The 11,254-nt window shown below is 35.9% G+C and overlaps 1 protein-coding gene across 1 annotated transcript in view; it reads left to right on the forward strand.

Moving 5' to 3' along the window:
- Olfm3 (olfactomedin 3) overlaps positions 1-8,557 on the forward strand; it is a 47,070-nt gene extending 38,513 nt beyond the window's left edge. Inside the window, exons 5-6 of the mRNA XM_042683291.1 lie at positions 6,440-6,546; positions 7,880-8,557. Of these exons, the coding sequence (XP_042539225.1) occupies positions 6,440-6,546; positions 7,880-8,557 (785 nt within the window). The remainder of the gene's footprint in view (positions 1-6,439; positions 6,547-7,879) is intronic.
- The last annotated feature ends 2,697 nt before the right edge of the window (positions 8,558-11,254 follow it).

An 11,254-nucleotide genomic window follows, 5' to 3' on the forward strand; every position in this document is an offset into this window, starting at 1 on the left:
GGACTTATGAATTAAAACAGTGAATAAATATGACACTCTTATTTTAAACACCTAAAAATTCTCTTTAAAAGGTAGAACTGACTGGAGTAGGAATCAATTACTCTCAACAAAATAGCTCCCTATTAGAAAAAAATCAGTTCACCAAAAGAGCACTCCACCAAGTTATTCAAGAGGGAGACACTTATGAAAATTATTTTGTCCACAAGTCAGTGGAAAACTAAAGTACATTTGCATAATACAGGAGGGAGCCAATGAGGAAAGCCTGGCATTGCCTAATGTGTCTTTGGGAAGATGGGAGACTTCCAGAAGATGATAAATAGGCAAAGAAGGACATGATAAAGAGGATGGTATGTGGAAGAACCAGTGAAGGCAAAACACAAATTCCTGAATGCTCATAGATCCTCCCTAGCCAGAGACTGGATATAAAACGAGAACTCATAAACTTTCACATGCACGTTTTGAAAACCCTTTACCTATCACTTAAAAATCTGGTTCACAAAATGTCCACAAAGTTTGCAAAACTAAATTGATTTATGTAGTCTTATGTCCTTCATGTAGATAATAGAGTTTTTACTAGGACATATGTATAGGAAAAAATCAGTGAAATTTAATGAAACATAAAACTCAAGTCAAAACTCAATGCAACTATTCCTTCTGGAGTTGGAAGCGTGGCTCAGTTGGTAAATGAGCAAGTGTCAGGTACTGAGTTCAAGTCCCAGTCTCAGACCCGAAAAGAAAATACACAAACAAAAGCTAGTCATTTGTAAACCTTCAGATTGATTGTTTGGAAACACCTTTATGTAGTTAACTGAGAAAGGTCATAATTCATAGAATTCTTATATTTTTCAGGATGAAAGCTTAAAAAAAACAGATTGCTTTGTCAACTTCAACAGCTGGAAGTTTAAAAAACACAATTTCAGTCAACTAAATGCAAGAAGTAAGATTAACTATAAATGTAGGATAATCGCAACTCCTTATTCTGCAGACGTTTTACATCTTACATTTCTACCTACTGCACAGCTCTGCACAGAACTGTGGCACATAAAGCCTGGAAAATATTTTTCAACAGTCAATATATGAGTGATTTTTATTTTACTTTTTAGATTTAACAGCTATGAAGTTTGTGCAGCTATTTTAATCTTTTAAATTATAACTTAAATAGTGTATTCACATGGATAGAAAATTGTAGGCTTCAACTAAAATAAAAAGCTTGGAATGGAAATTAAGAGTCATCTTCTTCTGATTTGCTTCCCAAAGCTAACCACATTTAATCCTTTAATTTTAGATATATATTTCCAATCATGTTTACTTTTCTACAGTTTTTACCAATTTTATATATCTTATTTATTAACTTCCTGCCCTACAAGAGAAAGATTTAGCTACCTTATGCAGCCTTACTTTCTTTCCTGTCTTTTCTCAACATGATTTTTATGACAATTCATAGTCTGACCAATATCAATTTTGTGAATATAGGTCCTATTATTTCTCCATTATTTTGTCATCAAGTACAGGAAAAATCTTTTACCATATTTTAACAAAATATGTCGACAGCCTTTTACATTTCCATCTCTTGTCACAATTTTATTTTCTTAACAATGCAATTTTTATCTGTCTTCTATCATTGGAAACATTTTGTCTTTTCTATGTTCACAGAGCAGAAGAAAGATCTGTGAGATGCTCTACAGTCAGCTCATAAGCTGATGGTGCAAGTTAAACACACATGCTTACAGTGCTACAACGATGCTTTTCTTGTACCTTTGAAGCTGAATGATGAACTCAGACAGTGTCCCTTCCTCTCTAAATTCAGTATTATAATATTAGTCTGAATCAAAGGATATATATATATATATATATAAGGAGAGTTAGGCTAAACAAAGTCTGTTATATACATCAATAATTGCCTTCAGCATGCCAGCTTTTCCTAGAGGGTCTTAGTATCTCTGCAGAACAATTCCACTCTCTCTTTTTTAAGCTTGTTTCCTTGCTTTTCCAGCTTAATGTCATAGTCTTTATTTGTCCCAGTCCTGGGGGCTTGGTTTCATGGCCTGAATGCTGTTCCTAAGCTTTTGTGCTCAAGGCTAGTGCTATACCACCTGAGCTATAGCTCTACTTCCATCTTTAAAAAAAATTGATTGTTATTAACCAGGCGCTGGTGACCCATGTCTATAATTCTAGCTACTCAGGAGGCTGAGATTTGAGGATCACGGTTGCAAGCCAGCTCAGACAGAAAAGTCTATTTATCTCCAATAAAAAAAAAGTCTATTTATCTCCAATAAATCACCAGAAAACCAGAAGTGGGGCTGTGGCTCAAGTGGTAGAGAGCTAGCCTTGAGCTGAAGAGTTCAGGGACATCACCAAGCTTAGAGTCCAAGCCTCACAACTGACAATATCTGTCTGTCTATCTATCTATCTATCTATCTATCTATCTATCTATCTATCTATCTATCTATCTATCTATCTCTATCAATCTATATTTTACATATATGTATATATATATATATATGGAGAGAGAGAGAGAGAGAGAGAGATGGAGAGAGAGAGAGCATGTGTGTAAGGTGAGGTATGGGAAGTTACAGTTACATAGATCAGGTATTAAGTATATTTGTTTTTGACCAGTGTCATTCCTTCCCTCACTTTCTCCCAGTTTTTCCTCCCACCCCACCCTTCACAAGTTGTATAGTTCATTTGCAGCATAGTATCTAGTGAATATCATTGCTGCATTTGTTCACCCTTTGACCTGCCATTTCTGTGCCCCTCCTTGCCCTCCCAAAGAGGTACAAAAATAAGCCCTCTAAGAAACAGCAACACAATTAATAAATGGACTAACAACTTCAAGAGAGACTTCTCAGAAGAAAAAGTAAGAATAGTCAGCAGACACATAAATGTTCAACTCTTCTGGTCATAAAAGAAACACAAATCAAAACAACATTGAGATCCAATCACCTCAGACCAATTAGAATGGCCATTATCAAGAAAACAACAATAACCAATGCTGGCTGGGATGTGGCCAAAAGGGAACTGTTGGTGGGAACCACTCTGGAAAGCAGTATGGAGATTCTTCAAAGACTAAATAAACATAGAGCTCCCCTATGACCTAGCAATTCCATTCCTAGGCATTTATCTAATAGTCCACTCTTTTTTTAATTTTTATTGTGAAAATACTGTACAGAGGGGTTACAATTACATGGGCAAGATAATGAGTACATTTCTTATCAAGCATTGTAGCCTTCTTCTTTGTTTCCCCTTCCCATCCCTTCCCATCCTCCCCCCCACCCCCCCCACCCAATCTTCCCTGCCCCCCCCCACCAAAGTTGTAAAGTTCGTTTTCGACATAAGGACTTGTACTTCTCATTGTTGCAAGAGGTCCACCTGTATCCTTATTTAAACGATTTGTTTTTCCCCTTCCCCTCAAAAAATTATACCGACATCAAATACAGTGAAAGCAGGGGTTATACTGTGGGGGAGGGACATACAAAGCAACAAAGAAATAATCTTATAAATGCATTAGAAACAATTGCATGAAAGAAAAAAAAAACATTTGAATTACATATCTTAGGGTTCATTTCCCTAACATCACCTTATCTGACCTTTTCTGTTTGACTCAAACATATACTAGATATTGCAAATAAGACTTCAATAGTCCACTCTCTTTTAATAATTGATTTTATTTCTAGGCACTGGTGGCTCACACCAGAACCTTAGTTACTCAGGAAGCTGAGATCTGAGAATCATGATTCAAACTCAGACCAGGCAGGAGTCTCTAAGACTCCTAAATCTAATCAGTTATCACAAAGCTGGAAATGGAGGTTTGGCTCAAGTGGTAGATTACTAGCCTTGAGCAAAAAGGACTGCAGACTCTGTCTGAGTTCAAACCTCAGGACTGGTAAAGAAAATAAAAAAAATTCTATTGGCTTGCATGCATGTGAAAACATTGTGCATAGTGTTACATGATAATTCTATGCAGGTATACATTATGCAATGTTTAAATCAGATTAAACATGTGTATCTTTTCAAACATTTATTATTTCTTCATGAGGAAATTTTCAAAATTTTTGCTTTTAGTCAATTAAATTGTAAATTCTGGTAATCTATAGTCACTGCCCTGGTTAATAGCATACAAGAGCATCTTGTGCCTGCTAACTCTAAGTTACTACTAGCTGTCCCATCTCTCAATATTCCTTTCTCTCTTTTCCCCAACTTCTCATAACCACTATTTTACCCTGAACCTCTCTACAATCAACTAGTTTAGATTCGATCTAAGTGAAATAACTTGGCACCTATCTTTCTGTGTCTGGCTTATTTCACTCAACATAATGATCTCCTGTTCTATCCAGGTCCTCCTAAATGTCATGATTCAATATTTTTAGCTATATAGCTTTCCATTATATTGCTGTATTTTCTTCATTTACTTTTTGTTGATCAAAGCTTGGACTGTTTCTATTTCTTGTGTATCAAGAACAGCACTGCAGTGAATAGAGGAGTTTAGAGGTCTCTTCAGCATTTGGAACTCATCTCCCGTGGATCTATCACCAGTAATGGGATGGATGGATAAAATGGCAGCCCTACTCTGAATTTTATGAGGCACTTCCACATTGGTTTTTATAAAGGCTGCATTCATTTACATCTCCATGAGATTGTGTTAAGACATCCTTTTTGGAGTCATCTGTCTGTTCTGGAGCACATGTTCTCAAGGTCCACAGCATAATGGTCATTCTGGGACACAAAAGGTCTCATTTACTTTTTACACATAAATAGAAGAAGATGTGTCTACTATGTGTGCTTCCTAAATAGCTGGGCTGACAAGTGTGTACCACTCTGTCCTGTCCAGCTATTAGTTTAGACTAATGATGGTCCCCAATCATTAACCTCCTCATGCCGGGCGCTGGTGGCTCACGCCTGTAATCCTAGCTACTCAGGAGGCTGAGATCTGAGGATCGAGGTTCAAAGCCAGCCCGAGCAGGAGAGACCGTGAGACTCCTATCTCCAATAAAACCACCAGAAAACCGGAAGTGGCGCTGTAGCTCAAGTGGTAGAGCGCTCGCCTTAAGCTGAAGAGCTGAGGGACAGCGCCCAGGCCTAGAGTTCAAGCCCCACGACCGACAAAAAAAAAAAAAAAATTAACCTCCTCATCTCTGTCTCCACTTCCCAAATAGGAGGGAACAGGGATGAGCCCTTGTCCTGGCTAGTTCTTAAGCAATTTCTTCAGAAAGCACACAACACCTTACTAACCATCTGGTTTAGTGTCCTGTTGACTATGAATATTGCTCTGAGAAACACTTACAAATAGTAATCAAAATAATCTCAAAGCTAATCTTACTTTGTCTTTCCTTTTTTTCTTTAGTGTTCTTTGTCTTCCAAATACAAGAGAATTCCAAATATAATAAGAATTAAACAGACATTTGCCAGTCTAAGAAAAGGCAGAGGAGGACAGAAAAAGCATGGAACAAATAGGACCCTAAAAAAGGAAAAGCAAAGCAAAGAAAAAATAAAATGAAAAAATAGACGAACTAAACAGGAATGAGTATTCTTTTCTTTAGACCAAAGATCATCATTTATAAACAATCAGATTATCATTCACAACGTGTATAGCTAAATCACTTTTAAACTTTGCTATCTGAAAATCTCATACAAAATAGGTTTATCTTGGGCTTTTTGCTATTTATGATTTCCTTTCTATTCTTTGTGCATTATTCACAATAAAGGTGATAAAAATATAATTAAAACATCCATTTTTATTATGTGTTGCAGTTCAAGTATTTTACATCATATGACTTTGTAGTCATAAATGTAAATATGATCATGTAATATGTTGTAAAAATGAAAATGTGTTGAGATTTTGAAAGTTTTGTCTTTATATATTAACTACTGCATTGTCAGGTCTTGTTATATACCTTTTTCAGGTAAACTGTTATTTTATTGTATTATACACATTCATACATGCTATATTTATTTATATATATATATAAAAGATATTTTTCACAGGAACTTCTCATTCTATATTTTGTATTCTGATACAATTTGAAAATTTGAAAGCTTTTAGAGTTCTGGCATATGTAAATTATCTACAGTCACAAGGTGAAGGGAAAAAAAATAGGAAGCTCCTGGACAATTATCTAACATTTTGATTTCTTTACTTTGGATGAAGCAGCTGTTAAATTGGTATAATGATGATGACTTTCCTCATTCATTTCTTTACAGATTATACCAGTCATTTCCCCATTAAAAATCACCCACACTTTAGAACTACAGATTGAAAAAGCAAGTGATGGTTCCAAGGACGCTGAAATGTGTGAATATAAAAGCTCAGCCATACAGAATATTCGACATAAATCCAGAGATTTAATCTGTCTTTCCATGCCATACTTTACTCTTGACATGAGTGTATGTGTTGGAATCATTGCTCTGTTCATACAACATATTTATCTTCCTCTTGTTTCAGCATGTGGCAAATTGATGAAAATCACAGGCCCCATTACAGTCAAGACCTCTGGAACTCGATTTGGTGCTTGGATGACGGATCCTTTAGCATCTGAAAAAAATAACAGAGTATGTTGATTCTACAAATACTTAGACTTAAAATTATGTTTTATTTACACTTTTTTTCTCCTGACTATTCATTCTCTTCCGATATATTAGTTCTAACTTGAAAGTGTCACATAATTTGCATGTATCTCCTATTTGATAATACTACCATTTCGAAAAGTATATAGCAACCAACAGTTAGTAAAATGTTTCATTGTATATTCTATTTTTCATTGAGGTGAACCTGTTATTTGTTTGAAAAGTGCCAGCAAAAAGCACATAAAATTTACTATATATTTTTAATGAATCATGGTCTTTAGTATGGAAAAATAACACAAAATAATGAAAATGTCAGGAACTAACTAATTGACTAAATAAATTAATATATCCTGGGGATCTAGAAATTACTTTTAAAAGAAATAACACTGAAACTTTGAGAAGATGTTTTCAAATGTTGGTAATGCCTCCAGAGTTTAATAGAATACATTAGAAATTCAACATATCTCTATTTAGCACACAACTTAGTATCAGTTAATGATTTCAACCAATGAGATTAGTTACTAAATTAGTAAAATACTTTCATTAAAAGGTTGTATCTGTAGCTGCTTCATAGAATGTTGCTTAAAGGCTTTGTGATATGCATAAAGTAGAACAGGTAAAATTCAACCAGGCATTTTTCAAAGTAAAAGAGAGAATAAAACAATTTTCAAGCCAGTGCCAGTGGCTCATTCCAATACTCCTAGTGACTCAGGAGGCTGCGATCTAAGGATCACAGTTCAAAGCCAGCCAAAGCAGGAAGTCTAAGATTTTATCTCCAATTATACACCAAAAAAACTGGAAGTGGAGCTATGATTGAAGTGGTAGAGCACTTACCTTGAGCACAAAAACTTGAAGAAAGTGCTCAGGCCCTGAGTTCAAGCCCCAGAACCGGCACTTAAAAAAAATAAATGAATTACAATTTTCAGATATCACTGATATCTTATTCCATCATAAATCAGATGATATGTTTTACTTTGGAATATATATATATACATATATAGACATATGTATACACACACACTAATAAAAAATAATTACCAAAAACTCTCAAAAAAAACCCAAAAAGAAACAGAAGGTAGAATTCAAGGCAATAAATTCAGTTGTTTCTTTTCCACATAGACCATGCTCATATTATTTTTTTTACAAAATCCCACAATAACTTCACATTACTGGGCAGCAGTTAAACAGCAGGGTAATTTGGCTTTGAAAGCTGTTTGTGATATTAGCGTGCCTGACTCTCACTACCTTTACTTTTTGAATTCTCGACGAAGTAGACGATGTCTTCAAGTCCCTTTGCTTTCCTTCTCCTTCTCCTCAGGTCTGGTACATGGACAGCTACACTAACAATAAAATCGTCCGTGAGTACAAGTCAATGGCAGACTTCGTCAGTGGAGCGGAATCCAGGACTTACAATCTCCCTTTCAAGTGGGCAGGAACTAACCACGTTGTGTACAACGGCTCGCTCTATTTTAACAAATACCAGAGTAACATCGTCATCAAATACAACTTTGACTTGGGGAGGGTGCTGGCCCAACGGAGCTTGGAGTATGCTGGTTTCCACAACGTTTACCCCTACACGTGGGGTGGGTTCTCAGACATTGACCTAATGGCTGATGAAATTGGGCTCTGGGCCGTCTACGCAACTAACCAGAACGCAGGCAATATTGTCATCAGCCAACTTAACCAAGATACCCTAGAGGTGATGAAGAGCTGGAGCACCGGCTATCCCAAGAGGAGCGCGGGGGAATCGTTCATGATCTGCGGCACACTCTATGTCACCAACTCCCACTTGACCGGAGCCAAGGTGTATTACTCCTACTCCACCAAAACCTCCACGTATGAGTACACAGACATCCCTTTCCACAACCAGTACTTTCACATATCCATGCTTGACTACAATGCCAGAGATCGAGCTCTTTACGCCTGGAACAATGGTCACCAAGTCCTCTTCAATGTCACTCTTTTCCACATCATTAAGACTGAGGATGACACATAAGCACACGTGATTGGGTTGCAACTCTCCAAACGGCATCATTTGTGACCAACTCTTATAAGACCCTCTCTGTTTACTTTTTATCATCATTTCTCCAACAGGATGCATTTATTTTTCTGTTGTAAAATCGGTGTTGAAAAAAAAAAAAAAAAACAGCCTAGTCTGTCTAAGTTAATGTATGGCAAACACATCTCAATGGCTAAATTTACAAGGCCTATCATGTCCTTGTCATGAAAAGCACTAAAATAAAAGAGTTTAAGAGGCTAAAGTCGTAATTGTGCAAATGATTAATGTTCTGCCTTATATTGCAGTCAGAGACTAATGGTTGCTTAAATGCATGAATGTCTTCTTTTTTTTTAATCTGTCATTTTTAATGTCTTTTTTGCTCCACATCAGGAAATGTTTTAGTAGGAATTAGGGTTAGGAAAAAGCACTTCCCCATTTATTTCTAGGAAAAGACTTACATGGAAAATAATAGTAGATCATTTTGCTGTTAACATAGTTCTCTGATGTGGTGCTGTAATAGTCATTTTTAAATCTCGTGCTAACATTTTATTGACAATAGGTATTTCTACCATGGTAAGCATCATTGTACAAAGGTGTATTTCCTTCACTTCTGTGAAAGTTTTTTTTTTATAAATAACACTGAAATTTATCCTCAGTTATTCTTTGAATCAATTTTTAAGTGTGGTTGGGAAGACTGTTTTTGGCTTACCCCTTTGCATAAGCATTATACATAAAAAAAAGATAACCAAACCACCCATTCTTAACAGAGTTTTTATTTTATCCCAGGTTTGTTGGACTTTGCTTTGAAGGCAAAAAATGATCCCGGGTAACCAAGTTAGTCTGTTCCCAGAAAGAATTCCTCACCCCAAACCCCACCCCCAGAGATGTCTACAAAAGATGCCACCGCTTGAACTATAACAGTTGGATTTGAGTTGACACTCATCTTTATTTTATACCAGACGATTTTGTTCTTCACAATTAAACATATGGATGCTTTAATTTCTTTTTTTTCCTATTTTAGATATGGCTTGAAATAATGTAACTCCTGTAGGAAAACTAGAAAAGCCCATGGAAACTCTTAAAGTTGAAAATTCCATAATATCCTCTAGATTTATATTACGCTAGAGAATTATTGACTAATGTGCAATAGAGGGAAAAATGGAAATGACTTGGACGTTGTCTGGTTTTGAATGTGTCAGTAACCAATTGGAAACTGAGGTGGGAAGGTGATTCCTTGTTACCTGCTTTATTGTATTCATAGAAACAATGTACCTTAAAAGGAAAGCTTTAATACTTTATGTTAATGATTTCACAAAACATATATCAATATATAGTAACATGTCATTGACTTTCAGATGTACTTACTTTCCATGTATAAAAAGATTTCTTCTAAGGCAGCTTTATGAAAACTAAGAGGGTTTGATCTTACAATTTGATAAGTATATTCAATGGTGAATAATATGTAACATATTATTGTCAATATTTAGTTGCACATATACATAGTGTCACAGTTTTCTTTGAAATGTAAGGATCAAATAATGCAGATTAAACACTGTATAAAGCAGCACTTATATGTAGGGTAAGTCATTTCAATGTCGTAAGTGAGGAGCCATTCTCAACTAATAGCACTAGCTAACCTATAGTGTAATAACCCAGTCTCGAAACCAATACAATTTAATAAAGATTTCTCTTTTTGCCTACAAAAAATTAGCATGATCTGATAAGCCCTGTGGATCCTTTTGTACCATTGTCTTCTCTTTCTTGAAGTTTATGTATGTTTTTCTGTGTTATCAACCGATGGCAAACTTAAGATTTCGTGTATCCCAATATTTGACTACCATACATCCAGCCAGAACTTTGTATATAGCATGTGTATCAGGAAAGAAAAAAAAAATCTCATCAGTTTGAGCAATGAATCAACTTTTTTTGGGGTGGGGGTCCGGTTGTGGGAGCTGAACTCTGGGCCTGGGCGCTGTCCCTCAATTCTTCAGCTCAAGGCTAGTGCTCTACCACTTGAGCCACAATACCACTTCCAGCTTTTTCTGCGTATGTGGTGCTAAGGAATCGAACCCAGAGCCTCATGCATGCAAGGCAAGCACTCTACCACTGAGCCACCTTCCCAACCCCTGAAACAACTTTTAAGTGGATGGCCTCTGATAAAAAAAAAAATCTATTTCATTCCTCATTTACTTATAAAAGATGTCATGCAATATGTACATTCAAAATGTGGATACCCATGGCTTATGTGTGAGATGTGTAGCTTGTAAAGAGTCTCAGTGGTTTCCATGTAAGGTTCTGTTACCCCTTCCCATTGGCAGTGTATGCATTGCCAAAGCACGCAAAGATCTTAGTGGCACTAGAGATGTGTCTTGCATTACATGTTGACCATTTAAAAATGTTTTCCTTAGTAACTTATTTTTAGTTTTGTGCTTGAGTTAAAAAAAAAAACTCAGCCACTGGTTTTTTTTTTTTGGTTTTGTTTTGTTTTCTCCTAAATCTCTAAAAACTAAAGTAAATTTGGTGAACTAACACAATGAGTATTTTCAGTCAGTTGCATAATCCAAGCAATGAACGAGTCAGAACTCTGAAAGTCTTAACAAAGTAAACTGTATAATTGGTATTTTCTGAATAACCAGACTAGCAACAAGTGTCCACGTTATCCAAGTGACAGTATATTTGTGATCTCATTGTGTT

The sequence above is a fragment of the Dipodomys spectabilis genome, unplaced genomic scaffold, assembly GCF_019054845.1.
Source record: "Dipodomys spectabilis isolate Male_0828 unplaced genomic scaffold, ASM1905484v1 ptg000002l, whole genome shotgun sequence".
Lineage (NCBI taxonomy): Eukaryota > Metazoa > Chordata > Mammalia > Rodentia > Heteromyidae > Dipodomys > Dipodomys spectabilis.